General features: G+C 42.8%; 1 protein-coding gene across 1 annotated transcript in view; it reads left to right on the forward strand.

The window, feature by feature from the left end:
• Positions 1-16,912, forward strand: part of FBXW8 (F-box and WD repeat domain containing 8) — a gene marked incomplete at its 5' end in the record, with an annotated part of 51,424 nt that extends 34,512 nt beyond the window's left edge. Inside the window, 5 exons of the mRNA XM_084297023.1 lie at positions 8,427-8,554; positions 12,232-12,405; positions 14,353-14,469; positions 15,187-15,331; positions 15,551-16,912. Coding sequence (XP_084153149.1) covers positions 8,427-8,554; positions 12,232-12,405; positions 14,353-14,469; positions 15,187-15,331 — 564 coding nt within the window. The 3' untranslated portion in view covers positions 15,551-16,912. The remainder of the gene's footprint in view (positions 1-8,426; positions 8,555-12,231; positions 12,406-14,352; positions 14,470-15,186; positions 15,332-15,550) is intronic.
• Positions 16,913-18,049: the final 1,137 nt, after the last annotated feature.

Below are 18,049 nucleotides of genomic sequence, written 5' to 3' on the forward strand. Positions count from 1 at the left end.
CATCACGCCGGAAATTAATTACTAATGTCTATTATGATAATTACTCACCTCGCACAGACGTGAAGGGACTTTGCCTGGGTTGATTACGCTGGTCACAGGTTGACAATCTGTCTTTGGGAGAGCAGTTGATCTCAGAAACGTATTCATGAAGAATTCCAGCCCTGCTTGGTTCTGGCGATGCAGCTGTGGTGGAAAAGCTGGGTTTCTTCTGTTTGGGGTTTTCTTTGTTTTCCCTAAGGGATTTTATTTTTCTTCCTGAGTGTAGGCACGCAATCCTACGGTTACTGACTTGTAACCTGCTTTCTGAAGAAAATATAGTTAGGGAAACCATCTTTGTCCCCCTTTTTTAAAACCTTTGTCTAATTTTAACCAAATTTGACAGCAGAGTAGAGATCTGAGGCATAAATTTTGTAGGCACTTTTATGTTGGAGAGGAGAAAAACATCAAATCTGTGGCATAGACTTGCCTCTTACTAGATGACAGGCATCCATGCAGGAGAGAGGGGGAATATAAATGCTTCATCTATAGGAAAAGTTCAATTTCCACCTTGGTAAGCATCTGAAAACCCAAGGATGCTGCATTGTCTTGAAGGCTAGTCTGCTGAGTGGTCCTCCAACTCTTTTGTGTTAGCTTAACATAAAAATAAATAAATAAATCTTTAGTAAGGGTTGTTTCAGCTGTATTAACTGAACATACAATGTATTATTTTCCTTAAATACCAAATTCAAATACTGAGATCTCTGTTCCCATCCTGGCTCATAAATGGGTAATAATAAGGTAAGATACTAAATCCTAACCTTTCCCTTTCAACCTTGAGCAGTGTTCATGACATCCAACAGACGTACCTTGAGGGATGGTGTCCAGAAGTTGCACATTCCCCTGAGTCACACAGCTGGGAGACACGTGATCCTGATGCTGCAGCAGCATTACCAAGTGTGGTGTTCACGTGTTTCAATTCAGGTTTTGCATATTGTATGCAAAACCAATTTCGAACTCCACAGGCATTCACAGTTTTAAACTAGAGCTGGCTTTGGTCCTCTTCATGTCAGGATATAAATCTCCGAAGAAGGTAGTGCTGTGGCTGTCAGGATTAACATTATCTCATTGCTGATGCTTTTGTCTCACTGATGGGGAGATCTCACTGAAGCTTTCCTCCTAGTTGGTATGTTTATGAGCATCCCTGAATGGACCTTCTGCTGTCAAGTAAGTCTGGGCTCTTACTGTAACCTCACGTGAGCTCTCTCCTGATGTGGATTATTTCTGTGAAATTTATAGGTAATTCATTCTTTTGAGGGAGCAAAAATACTTTATCTAAAATTTAGCTGAAATCATCTTATGTTTTCAGCAGTTATTGGTGATTACCTCCTGTTGTCATGGGAGGTGGTGGTATTTGTTTTCTTTCTGCAGCAAAGAAACTTCACGGTATGCAAGGGAATTTCAAACTCATAACTTTGAACTTCTTATGTTGCGTGCATAAGACACTTCAGAGTGTGTCTGTATTTTGTTTTTGTTTTTTTTTGCACAGACGTATCCAATATTTCAGAACAGGTAGATGGGGGTGAAAGGAGGACAGTAATTGGTTTAGATCCTCCATCTTAGAAACAAAAGGCAAGATATGTTGAGATCAGATGCCTGATCTCAGGGAGTTGTTTGTTATGCTGTCACTTTTTCTTCTTTTTTGAGCTCATGATTAGCTTCTACTTGATGAATGCTGTTCAATATTACCTGTCTTTTCTCATCAGTGATGGAAATACTGCCTCTCTGTACCTCTATTTAACATTTCCACAGAGTTCTTCAGCTGCCTGCTAACATGAGTTATCTGAACTGATATTAACTGAAAAAAAATGAAATCACAAATTTTAAAATAATCCTTTAAATTGAATCTCATACTTCACAGTTTCTCCTAGATGATATTTTTAGGTCAGAGCTGTTCTACATGAACCTTTACATCTTGTACTTAATTTTAACTGAATTCCTCTTCTTTGTGTACTGGTAAGCTTGCATGGTCTCTTTCGGTGTCATAATGTCTCCAGTTCCAAAGACTTCAGTATTCTGTAAGTGCTTTTCAGTTTTCTTAACCACTGTGAACCTTGTAAATAGTCTCATTTTCACTAAATTGATCTTCATGAACTCTTGTTTTCATACCCGTAGCAGGGCAGGTCTTGCTGGTGAGTGATTTTGAACATGTGGGATTTGCCCGTAAGTCAGGCACTGCAAGGAATACCGTCCAGCAGAGAGACCAGAAGTTTTCCTTGCAGAAATTTTACAGGATGATTTTGCATTGGTTAACCTCTGCCTAGCTGGAAAGTAGCAGTAATCCATCTTGATTTTTCTATGCTTGTAAATGACCAAAAATAATTTTGCAAGTTAAAAGAAAAAAAAAAAGCCCTTTTCTACTGACTGCTGTCAATGACATTCTGCTTTCTTTTTCATTATTTGTACATTAATATGAATACCTCAAAATTGGCACAGTTTCCTAGGTGGCAAGTATCTCAGGTTTTGAAAACGTAGCTGCTAGGATGTGCTGTGTATATTTAAGGTACTAATCTGTGAAACCAAGAGAATTCATTAGTTTTTAAGGACTACTTTGCCTTCCTTTCACCTACCTTATTCTCAGGTTAGGGAAAGAGCGTTTCTGGGCTAGGGCTTGCATCTTAATGGGTGGGTGGTTTGATGTGTAAACATAATACTCATTCATCTCAGGGTACCTGACTCTTACATCAGTCTTCAGCCACAAGTTAAATGAGTCTGGTGCCCTCATTCCAGGTCCTAGCAGACATCTGTCCACATCACAAACCCATCAGGTTTGGCACAGTGCTGGGGGCTGGCAGCCCATGCCCACAAAGTGTCCAGTGCTGGAACAGCAGGGGTTGCAGGTGCATTGGCAGAATTGCACTGCCCAAGCTTGTGCAGTGCTTGCCTGCACGGTGCTTGGCTCCGCTGCTTGCCACCAGCGTGGAGTCTTACTTTCGGCTCCAGTCAAAGGAAGACTTAAAAGGAAAAGCTGTATTCTGCTTGCTTTTAGCTTTATACGTGACTTTCTGGCAGGTGTGGGCATTTGGAGGAACAGGTAGCTGGCACCTGAGCTGCTGGATTTGCTGCAAGCTGCTCAGACTGTTATTTTTGCAATTCTCTGTGCGGGTTTTTAAGTATTGCTTAAGGCTGCTTGCTGCAGCTAAGCTCACGTGAAATAAGAGTGCTTGTTTGCCAGCATAAAGTCACCTTTAGGATGGCATGAAAGTCAATTTTCCACATGCTCGGAGAAATGGTTGTGTTACCAGCTTTACACAATGACTTATATCTGGCAAGAACTTGCAAAATAGTCTCTCTGGCTGATTGTCAAAAATTACATCATATTGGAGTAAACTGCTTTTAAATCAAACATCCATTATTCATGTATATTAACTGCTTTTTTTATTTTTTTTTTTTACTGGCTGTTTTGTGTATGATTTACTCTTTTTCTTTCTCTCTGATTGTCTGTCTGTCTCCCTCATCTGCTCCTTTTAAATCTTAGCTCATCTTTAAATTTATGGAGCCAGAACACTTATCTCTGTATACAAGTATCAATATGCTGACCTTGCATTTGTTAATAGTCAAATTTTTTTGTTGTTGTTGCAGTGTTATCTGCCTTATTTACAGTAGGCAATTCAATATAGTTGCAGTGGGAAACTGTGCCCCCGAGGCTTGTAAACTTTGAAAACATTTTTTTTCCACATCCCTTTAGAAATAAAATTCATACTTGCAGCGGTGTGTGCCATATGTTGTACTTAATTTGATGACTTCTCCTGCAAATGCATATGAAGTGGCCTTATCACTTTTGTAGATATTCTCTGGATTGAATGGTATTAACCTGAGCAAAAACCAGTTCCCTTTTTATTGACGGTGGACTTGAAATTTCGTGACCCCTTCTTTTGCTGGCAGTATTCATGTGTACTCAGGCAATGTTTTCTGTGGTTTGGCAGAGGGATGGACAGAAGGAAAGGAGGAGAATGATAATCTGAAAATAAATGCAAATTTTGTTCCCAGTCTTGCTGCTTGTTCCTCTGCATCTTTGGGGATCTTAGATTTTGAAGCTTTTGATGTTGTTTTGATCCACTGCTTACTGCTCTTTGTAGTCACAGCTAAAAACCTCTGTCCTAGACAGCTCTTTTTGAGAAAGTAGTTCTCAAATGTATTGTGTGTTACTCAATAAGGAAAGGGATGTAGGCTTTGTGGGCTTGGTTTTCTGGCATATATTTTGCCAGTGCTTATGATACTCTGTTTAATACTTCATCTGAAGAAGAATTATGTATATTATAGATATATATATATTTAAAAAGTGCTTCACCCAGTTGTGAGACAGCGTTTTACTAGCCCTGAGATGTGGTAAGTCGGGACAAGAAGCAGAAGCGTGATTGCAAGGGAAGCTTGCGATTTCACAAAGCAGTTGTCTGCTGGCTGTCAGCCAGGACGGTGGGTTGAACACCCCTGCTCTTGCTGAAAGTACCACAGGCTCTTTGATAACAAGTGCTTGGGGATTTGTTGTTTTAATGTTCCGTCCAAAAAAGACATCTCCAACGACGCAGGATCCCGAAACACCTGCTGGGGTATTGGACATGCATGGAAGAGTTCCATCAACAGCATTTCCTTCAGTTCCTTGGTTTTTCTTGGAAGTATCTCAACCAGAGTACATAGACCATGCTTGACCTCACTTAGCTGCGAGATGTAACAAAGCTCACAGCTTAGCTCTTCTGGCTACGGAGATTTAATACTTTGTGAATTAATTTAGTCTTCTTTCTTGAGTTCTTGGACGGCATTTAAAGAGAGTTCCCCGTACCCACCGATCTGCAGTTTCCTGGAGTACAGTGAGTTTGCCTTTCTTCCTCTGCCTCTTCTAAGGAACTTGCCAGTTTCTCAGCGCATCTATCAGGACGGTGACCACGGGTTGAGACTTGCCCAACGTAGGCAGTAAAGAGGGAAATTAGTCTAATGCACTGCCTTAACAAAAGAGAGTACGAGCATGAATAATTAATACCACCAGTCTGTGGCAATCGGATAAAATGAAGTCCCATTTGCTCAGCCTTATTAAAAGAGAGAGAGAGAGAGGGAGAGATGGTAAAGGTCGTTAAGGGACTTGTAACATGGAAAGAATCGCCTCTGAGATGGATAATGTGTTTTCTAATCTCTGTGGTCTTTAACTAAACATAATGGTAAAGGTACTCTAGCTATTTCTGGCTTGTTGAATTATTAAGCATTCTGGGAGATTGCCTGGCTCTCAGCCAATAACTTAGACTTTTTCATTTGAGCAATGTTAATAGGTAACGCTTTTTATTTTGTGTGTTAGATCCTGATACATCTGCACGGAGTATTTAATGCTTTTCCTCCTCTGTGTCCCAGAAGTCCCGGGGGGGGCAGGGATGCTCGTTAGTGTGTTATCCCAGGGTACTTCATTTCACACCCAAGTGCTCTTGGTTCGCTTACCTTCGGTTCTGTACCTATTAGGTCACTGGTCTTGGGTGTCCATTATAGGATTATAAATGTCTTTAAAAGGGTAATCCCCTTGCAGTGTGCATTATAGGATTATAAACCTCCTAAAGATCTTATGCTTTATCTGCCCTTTAACATACAGGCCCTTATTTCAAGTCCCTATTGACCAGGTATTTTCATTCTTTTTCCTTGGCCTTTGTAAAGAAAATCCTTGTTGCCTTGGGATATTAGAGAAGAGCTCATCAGAAGTGTTCTAGCAACTTCAAAATTGTCATCAGCATGCTTTTAAAACCCTTGTCTTCAAGAAATTATTATTCAGACCTTAAAATGCATTCTGAGTTCCTTTTGTTTCTTTACCTATCAGGTTGTCAGCATAAGGTTTTGAAATTCATTTACAGACCATAAAATTGTTCAAGACAGAAGTTCAATTTAAAGATGGGAGAAGCTTGAATGCTGAAAACCACAAAGAGCACCTTCCTTCCAAATGGTAGGGCTAATTGGCTAGAAATACACAGGTGCGTTACAAAAAAAAAAAAAAAAAATTAAAAGCAATCTTCCAAAGAAGGAAGGCTGACATGAGAAGAGAAGGAATTGGAAAGGGTAGAAGAAGGTGATGAAGACAAAAGCTTTTCCCCCCATTTCATGGATCTGAACTGTTACTTTTATAGATTCTCTTTCTTACAGATGCAAACATTTTTAAAGTGATGGGCATCTACGAGTTAGGTGGAGAGAAGTCATTTTTCAGCTGCTGCTGCCTGCATGTAAGGGTTGTCACAAGTCTAAATTGAGACTGCAACAGGAGAGTATGGGACATCTGCTCAGACTGAAAACAGTGGAAACTTTAAATGCTGTGTGGAAGCAATTTTTCATTATAGTCTTTCATGGTCATAACTGCATGTTCAAGTATGTATTGTATGTTTATGGGGTGGATGGGAGCTCTGGTCATTTAGAGAAATTAATAGTTTATGGATGCTCACTTTAAGTATTAGCCCCAGGGGACTTTGGAGGAAGAAGCAGTTGGCCCTCTCTTCTCCAGAGTTGTAATGTACAGCTGGGAATGGCTGGTTCAGGGGCACAAATTGGGAGCTGGAATATATTGCTGTTGACCCCATCCTTTATTGTTTATAAGTTGAATTCAGCAGTTTATTGACTTTGTCTTTTGTTCAAAACTTTCCAAGGAGAAATTTGGTTGCCAGGCAGAGATACTAATTTCCTTTGCACTGAAAACTCTGCAAAGCGTCTTTGCCAGAATGTCATTCTCCCTGGTTTTGGTTAGTGAGCTGTTGGAAACTGCTCTGCAAGTGGAAAAAGGCTGCATGTTGCTCTGCACCTTAATGACTTAAGATTTTCAAACAATTTTGTAGCCATGTTTTTAGTAGGTATGGAAGTTCAAATTAATTTTTAGCAACTTTTACGTCCCAAGTCTCCATGCAAAGGTAGAGTGTCTCTTGCTGTACAGAGCTTGGCTAAAGTTGCTTTGTTTTGGGGGGTTTCAGGGATGAAAAAACATTGAAAACCCATATTCAAGGCAAGTAATTTGAACAGCAGTAAAACAGCAGATAACTTAATGAAGACAAGGCTGGGAATTGGAACTGGTTAGGAGATAATAAATGTAAGCAACTGAGCAAATTGGATATGAATGTGCTGATTCTGGTAGGAAGCTGATAATATCCATGTATAAAACTAAGCCTTCCTTTTAGCTTGGAGAAATGGGAGCAGAAGGAGGAAACCTGCAAAGTCTCTGCCCATCTTTGCAGTATTCCTAGAGGTTTATAAAGGTTTGTTTTTGTAGCCTGGAGGCATCCATCACAAAATGATCTCCTGCTCTCTTAATTCAACCTTTCAGATGCATGTTAAAATTGCACAGCTAGGAAGTAAAAGGCCAGACAGCATCACAATCGCTGTTCTGGCAAATGTTGAAATAATGTGCACAGACAGTGTAATATTTATTAAGCTGCGTGCTTTTTCTACAGAAAAGTAGAAGTTAAGAGTATTCAAGTGACATTGACATAGCCATGCTGATGTTGCCATGGAAACCATAGGGATTTTTTCTGTTGTTTTAAATACTGTTACTCTTCTCATGGTCATAGGGTTTGTTTTTTTATTTCTTTGGTTTTTAATTAAAGGAGCATCACCATGAAATCTAATAATTTTTCCAAGTTCATGTAAAACCAGGAACTGTGCTGAGCTTCACTGGGATTTGCCCAGTATGTTTTTCTGTTTCTAAAAATACTTCTTCCCTCTCGCTGAAAGGCCCATATAGATAAATCTCATCTGGCCCCCCAGGAAAGACAGCGAATGTGATTAAACCGACGGACAGGAGGGTGAACAGAAGGGAAACAACGCGTACCTCTCTTCCAGTCTTTGGCGGCATCATCTTGGATATTGCTTAAAATCTGAGATGTTTTTATTCCTTTCCCATCTGATCTGCCATTTCAGATGTTATATGTCTCTGAATCTGTTTGTTGAGTGCTCTTCACAAAGCCTATCGCAGGGCCTGTCAGCGCTGAGTCAGTGCTCGGTTCTGCTCTGTAATTTTCGCTCTAGTTGATTGAGTCTGTCTTGAACAGTCCATCTGTCTAAACTTACCAAATGTTGATGCTGTTTACTTTTGCTATTCTTTCCAATATTCAAGTTGGTAAAGAAATGATTTGCTTTTCCATGTAAACCTTAAAAAAAAAGAGAGAAAATCTATATAGCTTTCTCTGACTGCCTGAGACCTAAACCTATCTGCTGCTGGTTGACATGAGCCCTGAATCCCTGCTTTGCAGTGGTTTCCACTGTGAAACTTTCTCCTTTTTTTTTAATGTATGTTGTTGACCATCTCGATAGGGATAGATGTGTGTGTTGGCTACTTGTTAGAGCATTGAGACAATGCTAACTCTGCTCTACTTCCCGCTGCAGCAATATGTAGTTGGGCTCATGCTACATTTAGCCGGTGTTTGTTCTCTTTCTGCCAGGTTCTTCTTTACAACCTGGAAACAAGTCAGTGTCTAAAGAAGCTGGGCAACTCGATGGGTGACTTCACATGCGTCAACCTCCAGGACAGTCCTCCAAACATGCTCGTTACAGGCAATAAAGACAGAAGGTAGGTACTACCAAGAGCTGTAACCCTTCTCAAATTAGCTTACTTCCTGTCCTGCTGTCCTACATCTGGACCTGCTAGAATTTGTTTCTCCTCTAATGTTTCAAATGCAGCCTGCGTGAACTTCAGGAACAAAATATTAGGTAATAGTTGGATGTGGCTGCCAGTTTGCTTTGTTTCAGAAAGCTCCATGGGAAGACTTTCTTTTTAAGCCATTTGGTGGACGCAGTTGGTGTACAGCCCAGCGAGACCACTTGGAATATCTTCCACTTCCCCACCACCACCCGCAAAATTAGTTTGGCATTTAAAAGCTCACTTTCTGATATTAAAAAAATAACCTAAGGGATGAATCATGTAGGATGAGATGGGTCCGTCTGCCAAATGATGTCAAGAGTGTATTTCGGAACACTGTGATGTCCCTCAGGTGACAAAAAAAAAAGAGAGACTTTCATATGAACAGATTCCAGCTTCTATTTAGCTGATTAGCAGCTTTCTCTTTAACTCCTTGGCTTGGGGAGTAGGATTTTCCCTGCACAATATCTGGTGCCAGGAATGGACGCGCTGGGAACAGTCAGTGCGAAAGGATTAAAGTGCTTAAAAAGACCCTTTGAGTCCAATTTTTAGGTTTTCTTTTTTGGCTAGTTATTTGTGGGGTCTGATCCAGTGCACCAAAGGAGATGTGGGATGGCGAGGAGCCAGTCTCTAATGGCTCCCTGTTCCTTCCCTCCTCCTTTCTGCACTGGGCATCAGGCTGCAGGTGGTGGTCTGGTGTGGCGGTGGGTATCAGATTGTAAGGCGGATACTTCCCTTTGCCAAATCCCAGACCTCTGTCCCGCCAGTGCAGCAGCTTGCAAAAATGATTATTTTGTCAAACAGCTTTTTTCCTTCTCGGTGAATAGGCAGTGGAATCAAACCTCACACTTCCTCAGCAAAGAGGATAAAGGAAATATCTGAAGTTTGATAGGTGTAATTGAATCCCTGAGAGTTTTTTTCCCCCCTCTAAAAGCAGATAATTGATTTTTCAAAGCACCCCAGTAAAACTACCTGCGATTTTAATCTTTCCCACATCGATGAGAGAGTAGATAAAGTTAATATCCTTTAAGTGAGATTTAAAATTTACTCCCTTTATATCAGAGTAAACGTCTTGCCCTTTCCCCTCCAGAAAGATTTTCTGTTGTTCAGCTCAAGCATTGACTGAGTTCAGGGGCTGACCATCACTAAAATAACAAGAGGTTAGGAATCAATAGTTCAGCAAATAAGTTTGGCATCCAGGAGACAGGACCATGTGTATGTCAAAGGTCAGTTTCTCCTGCAGTGCTGCGTGAAAGGTATTAATATGTGGGATAATTTACCTACAGGTGGGATGTGACTGGAAGCTCCATAGCCCTGTTATGCAGCAAGTATACTAAATAGAGACCTTGCCACGTGGCCACTGGGAAGATGTCTTGTTGTAATTAAATACAGCACTTCCAAAATGTTGCTGGCGTATGCTGTTCTGTTAGTCAAAGCTATGATTTTGAAAAGTATGATGGATGATCCCATTGAAGTAACATGTTTTTGGTAGGACCTGTGAAACTCTCAAAAATTACTCCTGAAGCATTGGTGATTTATTTGATTACTTCGCTGTGCTTCACGCCGCTACAAGATCTGGTAATAGGGAGTGTGTACTGATGCACTGCATGACAGCAACCTTTTTTTTGGTGGGACCTGAGACAGTGAGTAAATAGCATTGGGAGAGCAAGTGTGGCAAACCCAGTATTACACCATTGCTGAAAAGTGTGGATCAAAACATGTTCCATCTTCTCCTAAAGGCAAGTGAGTTTATTGCACAAGCACTCAAACAGGAGAGTCAAAGCCTGGGCACAAGAAGGCTTTCCTTACAGCTCCCTTGAACTAGGATGCATCTGATGTGCTCCCACTGAGCCCAGCTGCTGAGGCAGGAGATGGAGGGCCATGCCAGGTCTGCATCAGAGCATCACATTAGATTTGCAAAATGCTTTCCCTTTTTTTAAAAAACAAAACAAAAAACCATCTGAGCAACTCAAGTGTGCCTGTAATTCTTCCAGGGGTGTGCCAGAATGGACACCTGCCTGAAACCTGGGTCCTTGCTAATGAAATAACCAGGACACAATCAGATCTTTGTTTCCAACTGTGCTTACCAAACAGAAGAAGCTTTGATTGTCACACAGAACACATGCAGGAAGACAGGGAGAGCGCTGAGTGTGAACGCTTCCAAACCGCTCCGTCCTTACCCAGAGCACAGCTCTAATGTGTAGCCAAAGCTTTTCTCTGCTGGATTTGGAGAAAGCAAGAAGTCCTTTTTGCCATCAGCAACTGTTGTGAGGGGGTTTTCCTAAGGGTGAGTGCAGAGCCACACAAAGTGTGCTCCTCGCTCTGTTCCAGCATGTTTTTCTGCCTGTCAGATGGATGTTGCTCTGTTGGAGTTTTGGACTGTTCCGCGGCCTTTTATTTCAGTTGCCGAAATGTGTTATTTGTAAAATCATATGATGCAATCTCCATTTGAGAAAGGAAAAGGAAAGACTTGCAACACCATTAGGATCATAGCGGGGGTATTGAACAAAAGACAGTTAATGTATTGGAACAAGTGTGTTTTGGCCTTTTTTTGAATTAATGTGTACCTGATGGTTTCATTCTTGATAGCCCTCAGCTGGGAGGAACTTTCTCTGGCTTCTTTTCAGCTGAGATCAGTATTTCCCCTTTACTTCTGTTTTCACTCACTGCATTTTTTTATTCTCTCGTGCACTTTGCTTTATCTCTTAGTCTTGATACATAAGGATCAGAAAACATACTCTTTGTGGCATGTACTGGATTTAAAACTTAACACCATTAGCTTTATTCTTGTGGACTTGTTGCACTGGTTGAAATCGTAAGCTCTTTTTCTAACATTCTGTTTCATTAAACACAGTCTTATCTTCAATAAGTCTCTCTTCAAACTCTTCATTCAATAACTTCTGAAACTCAGATGTACCTAAAAGGTGCCCAAAGTCACTAGGAGTGTTTTTGAAACCTTTTCCAGAAGAGATACTGTCTGCTGGGTACTTGTGGATAGCTCTGTTTCAGTATTGGTGATTAACTCAAGTGTAGAAACCTTGATTTGTCTCATGATTTGCTGCATGTTTTCACTTCCTTGATCTTCATAATAATAGCTTGTCCTTTCCTTGATATTTGTAATATTATTATCCCTAGGCCTTAGCAGACGTGGGTTGGGTACAGAGGGGGTAGGGTATGTTAGTGCTATGCCAAATACACGATCCTTTATGCCTCACAGTATTGCTAACTGTTTGAGGGGAACAGATTTAGGGGAGCTTTCTCCAAATTTCACTTACTGTTTCTTTCACTTCTGGCTTGCAAAGAAGACAGCAAGAGCCTGAAGGTTGGGAGAAGTCTGCATTAAAAAAATCTTTGATAATAGCTGGCCGAGTGAAAATACAGTGGCACAAAAAAGTGTCAAGCCACTACTGAGTGAGCTGGTGCTGTGGAGGGACCTCAGCCAGGACCTCATCTCCTACTCTGTATTTCAAGTGATTCCTGTGATCTTTTCTCTGCAAAAGGCTCTGGGTGAATTGCTGGTGGTTCAGTTTGGTTGAAAATACACTTAATATGAGTGGCTGCAGATGCACAGCCGCTTTTATCTCTGTCCTTAATCTGCTTTCATTTAGGGTCAGGGTGTACGACCTCCGCAAAAGCGAATCGCTGTGCTCCCTCTACGCCCACCGGTTAGGGGTGTCTGCGGTACAGATGGATGACTGGAAGATTGTCAGCGGAGGAGAAGAGGGCATGGTGTGCGTGTGGGATCAGCGGATGGGCACCAAGCTCTGGGAAACGCATGCCAGGTAACTTTGTCTACACGGGATCTTATGCAAGGGCTTTTGTCAGGTCTGGCAGACAGGAGGAATGTGGGAATGGGATGATCCAGGACCAAAATAACAACATGCCCACATCTAAAGCTTCTGTGAGTTCTGTTTGTTTTCCCATGATTTGAGAACCAGACTGGATTCATGTGCATGTTTCTGTGTACCATGAGCTTTCAGAGGCTTTTTACTTCATAGTTAAAAAGAGCACTTCAGCTAGGGAAAGGAGAATGAAAGCTTTTTCTCCCCTGGATTTTCCATAGAGCTCAGCTGGCATCTTTGTAGAATCATAGAGTGGCTTGGGCCGGAAGGGACCTGAAAGATCATCTAGTTCCAACCCCCAAAGAAAAAAACTTTCACCAGAGGACTGATTTCCCCCCAAAATCTCCCCTGCCTTTTCTGTGTTACTTCCAAGGACTTGCTGCTGCTGCTTTTCCCCTGCTCCTTCTCTGACCCGTCCATCCCCCTGGAACCTTTAGACCTCAGCTTCTTCTCTCTGCCCTATCTTCAACAAGTATTTTACTTTATCAGTGTCAACCAGTATTTACTTTATACTTGGATTTAAAATGCTGGACTTCTGGCTGTTGGCTTCAGTGTAACTGGTTGTGTCTGACTCTGTCCTCTGCACCCTGGTACAGTACCTGAGATCCTGTTCACCTCCTTTTTGCATTCCCTTAGCAGTGACGAGCGAAGCCAGATTGGGATTTAAACTCGGGGATGCTGATAAGAGAGTAACAGTTTGTACTGAAAGCACAAAATGTTCAGTGCTGAAAGTACAAGCTGAGATCAGTACCCTGGAATTGACAGAAGACTGTTAGTTGCTACAAATCACAATTTTCTGATCAAGGTAAAATTCCCAGCGAGTCTGCTTTGTCTGAATGAAGACCTCAAGGATTTAGCCACTGAGTGATGCCCTGTTCTTAATAAAATGAACAGATACATCCTGATTTTTTTTCTTTTAATGCCTCTTCCCCACAGAGGAGGCAGATGAGGTATTTACAGTCAGAGAAGTTCATGTTGGAGTTGTCATTGATTAATAGCAGGTATCTCCTTCTCTTTTGACCCCGTGAATTACAAAGCCCAATGTGATGCAGCCGATGCATTAAGGACAATATTGCATTGATTATCTCCTGGAGCAGCACTAATGAGCATGCCAAGAAGGAGGGCAAGCAGGGCAGATCTGCTGAGCTTTGGTGTGGAGGGGAAAATGTACTCAAAGTGAAACCATTAGGTTAAATGTTTAAAATACTGTTTAATCTATATAAGACTTGGAAAGGAGCACTTCAATCAAAAAGGCCTTCGTAGACCAAAGAGGTGTGCGAGTTGTTATCCCTGCCAAGAGCCAGTGTCATGAATGGAAAGCGAGGGCAGAAGCAGGGGAGAGGACAGGAGGAAGGTTAGGGCCGTGGAGATGAGTGCCCTTAACCTGATGAGTTACCCCTACTTGAACAGCAAACGCTGGTTCAGGGTCGGTTTATTCACCAGTGAGGGGGAAACACCAGCCCTTGTAGCCTGTTCCACAGAGTGGATTTCTGAATCATCCCTCGCTCAGTGCTTGGGAGGGGGCTGCGAGGTCCTGGCTGAGCAGCTGGCTTTGGGAAGCATCCTGCTCATCCCTCAGATGCGGTCCTTATAGCAGAGAGGCAAGCAGGCAGCCCGGATCCGGCATGGCTTGTGTGCTGCCAAGTGTCTGAAATATTTTCTGGCCTGTATTCTAGTAATAGTCCACTAGATGGTGATAAAAGCTATGTTTATCTACTTCAGACAGAAGGAGAGGAGCCAAAGGTGCAGCTTCCCAGCTCCTGACCATAGAGGGGGCACTGATGGAGATGAATTCTTGTTTAATCCGGAGCAAACCCTTTACTGTGCTTGGATTTTAAGAGTCTAATGCAAGTGGCATCTCACTCAGTGCTGTGGTTTATTTTTCAGACATCCAGTCCGCTATATCTGGTTTAATTCCCATAGCCTGATCACTGCAAACATCCCCGATGAGAAGACTCCCCGAGGCAGCAGCATCATGGATGATGACCTTACTGCGCACCGCAAGTGAGTAAGGCAGCTCTGAAGGGTAGGAGTTTTGGCACTGCGAAGATCAGCTCTATTAGATGTTTAAAAATGGCACAATAAGCACCTGACTCATCATCCAGAGCAGTAACAGAGAGGCATGGCATGTTTAAAAAAAAGAGAGAGAGAGAAAGAGAGAGAGAAGACTTTCAGAACAGCTGATGAATTGGCTGTTTACTTCTGAACACACAAAAAAATGCATTTCATATTTCAGCAGGTGAATCTAAAGGCCACTGAAGCTAGACGGGGAATACAGCCCTTCCCTTGCTTGACTAATATTAGTAATGATGTCTCCTCCTGAAGGAAAGCTGCTGGTATTTAAACTCCAGGTTTTGATATTTGCATCTCAGATGGATGTTAGCATGTCTAATTGAACTATCAAACTACAATGTACTTCCTTCCCCCTTCCTGAATAGATTAGAAATGTTTCGGCAGATGACAGTTATGTCTCCGCGTTGCTAAATTCAGCCCTGTTTGTTGCCAGGGCTTGGTGGGGTCCATGGAAGGAGGCAGGTGGGAGTTTTCTCATGTCGAATCTGCACAGATAGCCCCAGTGCAGAGGGGATGGGTTTTTATATTCATCTTCCGAAGCACTGAATTTTGGTCTTTTCTGGCAATTTCTAACTCTAATCTAATCTAATTTGCCCTGCTAAAATATATGATTAAGCTAGCATGCTGCCCTGGTTGTGTTTTGCACAGGCATCGAGGAATCATCTATGCCTACGAGTTCTCAGTGGACCAGCTGGCTGTAGAAAGTGTCCTTCCTATTTGCCGCTCCTCCTACGACGAAGTGACTGGCTACAACTACAACATTGGCCTCGCAGTTCCCTACGATAACATTTAGGTAACTCACTTTACTTGGCTTCAGTGGTCCAGCTCTCTGCCAAGTCCGTGGCTGTAGGCAAAAAGGAGGTTCACGAGGGACAAATGCCAAAAAGATCACACGAGCTGCAGGCGCATCAAAAGGGCTGAGTTTTACCCAAAAACCTTGGGGTTGTGAACCAGAGCAGAGTATGACTGCCCTCGAGCATACCACTAAAACATGTTGCTGTGCTGTTCAAAGGTCTGCTTGGTGGAACAGAGACCGACAAACGAAGGGGAGCAGCACGCTTCGGTGCAAACAGACGTTCGTTCCCACTGCTTGCAGGGAAAAATGCCACTGATCCCAGCTTGGCAGGGGATGTGGGCTGGTCAGGAAGCGAGAACCCAGAGTGGCAGACTGCTGAGATGGTGGCAGGCTGGGAGCGCATCGAGGAGTTCCTAGCCTGCAGATGCCTGCCCATCCTGAGGGGAAAAGACAGGCATCTTGCTGAGCCCTACGTGATTGGAGTTTTTTTCCTTATAATGAGCTGCTCATTCTTCTTTTCCTTTAAGTGCACCAGAATGTGTCTAGAAACAGGAATATTCTCAGAGGGTTACGGTGTTTGGGAGAGCAGAGGCTGATGGAGAGAAACGTGAAGGTTGGCCTCGTCCAGACTGGGTGCCTGGAAACTCAGCAGGCCACACATATCAAAATTATTTTAAAATATGTAAATTTTTTTTTTAAGTCTCTAAAATCCTAGATTAAATGTTTTCTGATTGTATATATGTACATGTGTGTGTGACTTTTTGTTCTTAGGTCTGTTAGGGTGGAATAAACCCTGTGCACTGAAACACAAGGCCATCATGTCTCAGGTTAGTTCTAAGGTACTTTATTTGATGGCTCACGCCTTTCGTGCCACCTGATGGTCACCAGGCCAAGCCAAAGCCTTCCTCACTGCTGAGCTGGCAATTGATCGTGTCAGTTTAATAAGCAGAGGGGACGAACTGCCTGCAGTCCCCCTGCATTGCTAATTTGCGCTTATTTTACAAAGAATCTGAGGGCTAAGTTGTGATACCTCAGGTGAAAGAGAGAGTAAGGATTTACCTTAATCACAGGTTGCACAGAAATAGGTAGAGCCAGTTAGGTTGACCAAGAGCTCAAGTCCTGTATGGATATGTTTTACTGTTGTAAAATTATTTTTTGTTTGTCCTCTGCCATTGTGAATGTCCTGGTGCAAGCCAAGGTGATGTAAACCAAGTTTAAATTAAGTTTTAACAACTTTTTGCTGGCTTAATGGAATCAGTTTATAAGTACAGTCTGTTAAATCAGCCTTTGCAAGAGAGGGGCTGGCTGTACTGTCAAGCAGAAATTGCTTCAATTCTTCCTCTGGTCACTGAGGCAGCCCCTGGAGAGCTTTGTTCTGCCTCCTCCTGCCTGGAAGAAGTATTTCACAGCCCTTTATTGTGTTTGGCTTGGGGTGGTTCTCCATGACCCCTAGGCCAACCTTCATGTGTGTGTTTGTGCTTTAACAGTGAGTTTGTTCGTGGTTATGGACTGATGTAAGAAGTGCAAGGGGGGAAGTCATTCTGGTCATTCTGTCTGACGAATAAATTTTTATCTTTTCAAGAAGCCTTTGGTCTCTTTTTTTTTTTTCCCCTCCACCATTCTGGGAAGCCAGCTCCCCCCCCCCGTTATTCCTGGAACAGCCAGAAGTGTCACGAATGTGTAGCTGGGACAAGAGCGTAGTTGAAACCTGTCAAATAAATAACAGTTCCTGTAGTACAAGTAAGTTCTGGGGTTGCTCAAGCCTCGTGTCTGTTGATGTGGCCGAACACAAAGCTTCCGCCTTCATTGTTCTCCTTGCCTCACTGCCGTGACCCTGTGCCCTGTCTCACTTTAATACATCCTCGGCTCGTTAAGCTGCTGACTCTCCTCATCTGGCCTCGTTATCTCAGGGCAGCTTTGGTCTTTCTTCATCTCCCTGCTGCAAGCAGCAGATAAGTTTGCCTTGGGCCAGCGTGGGTTGAGACCTTTTCCAGGCATCTACCTCCTGACTTCCCTCTCCTTCTGCACTGCCAGGGGCGAGGACGTGTCTGTCTCACTGTGCTGCTCCCTGGCAGCTGCTAGAAAATGGATGCACTTGGATTGATGGAGGTATGTGCTGGCTTACACAGAGAAGACCTCCTAGTCATCAATTTGAGACCAAACGTCAACCCCGCTGGGGTACTGGAAGACTTGGGGTAAACTCTAGTGGGGAAAGAGGCCCTGTCCTGCCCGCTCTGGATGCAGTCCCTCTGGGTGGGTCGGAGGGTGGTCCATTTCTCATGTCACTGGAATTTGTTTAGGAAAGTTGTACCACAGCAGAGGATTGTGTATATATTTAACTGGCATTCGTAATGCAAATGAGGGCACTTAGGCTGTTGGAGAGTATCCGTGATGGGAGTTTAATTTTCGATTCTGAAAAGGGATGATGTCCTACTTCAGTGGGTAGTCATTAATACTGTGCTGAAGTGCGTGCTGGAGTGCAGCAAATGCCTCTGCAACTGTTTAAATGTCAGCTAACCCTGGAGAAGATGCAAATGAAGTCTGTTCCTTAATAACTTTGAGAACGGCGTCGCCATCCAGTCTTTAGCAGAGAGAGCTGATGAATTTGGCTTTCCCAGCTGGGGCCTCCCTGGGACTTGGTGCTACCGGTACATGATCAGAAAAGCCCTGCTGTGTCCCCTAGGCACAGGTTCTCACTCAATGTGGGGACATCTC

Source organism: Netta rufina (assembly GCF_964035555.1).
Source record: "Netta rufina genome assembly, chromosome: 17".
Classification (NCBI taxonomy): Eukaryota; Metazoa; Chordata; class Aves; order Anseriformes; family Anatidae; genus Netta; species Netta rufina.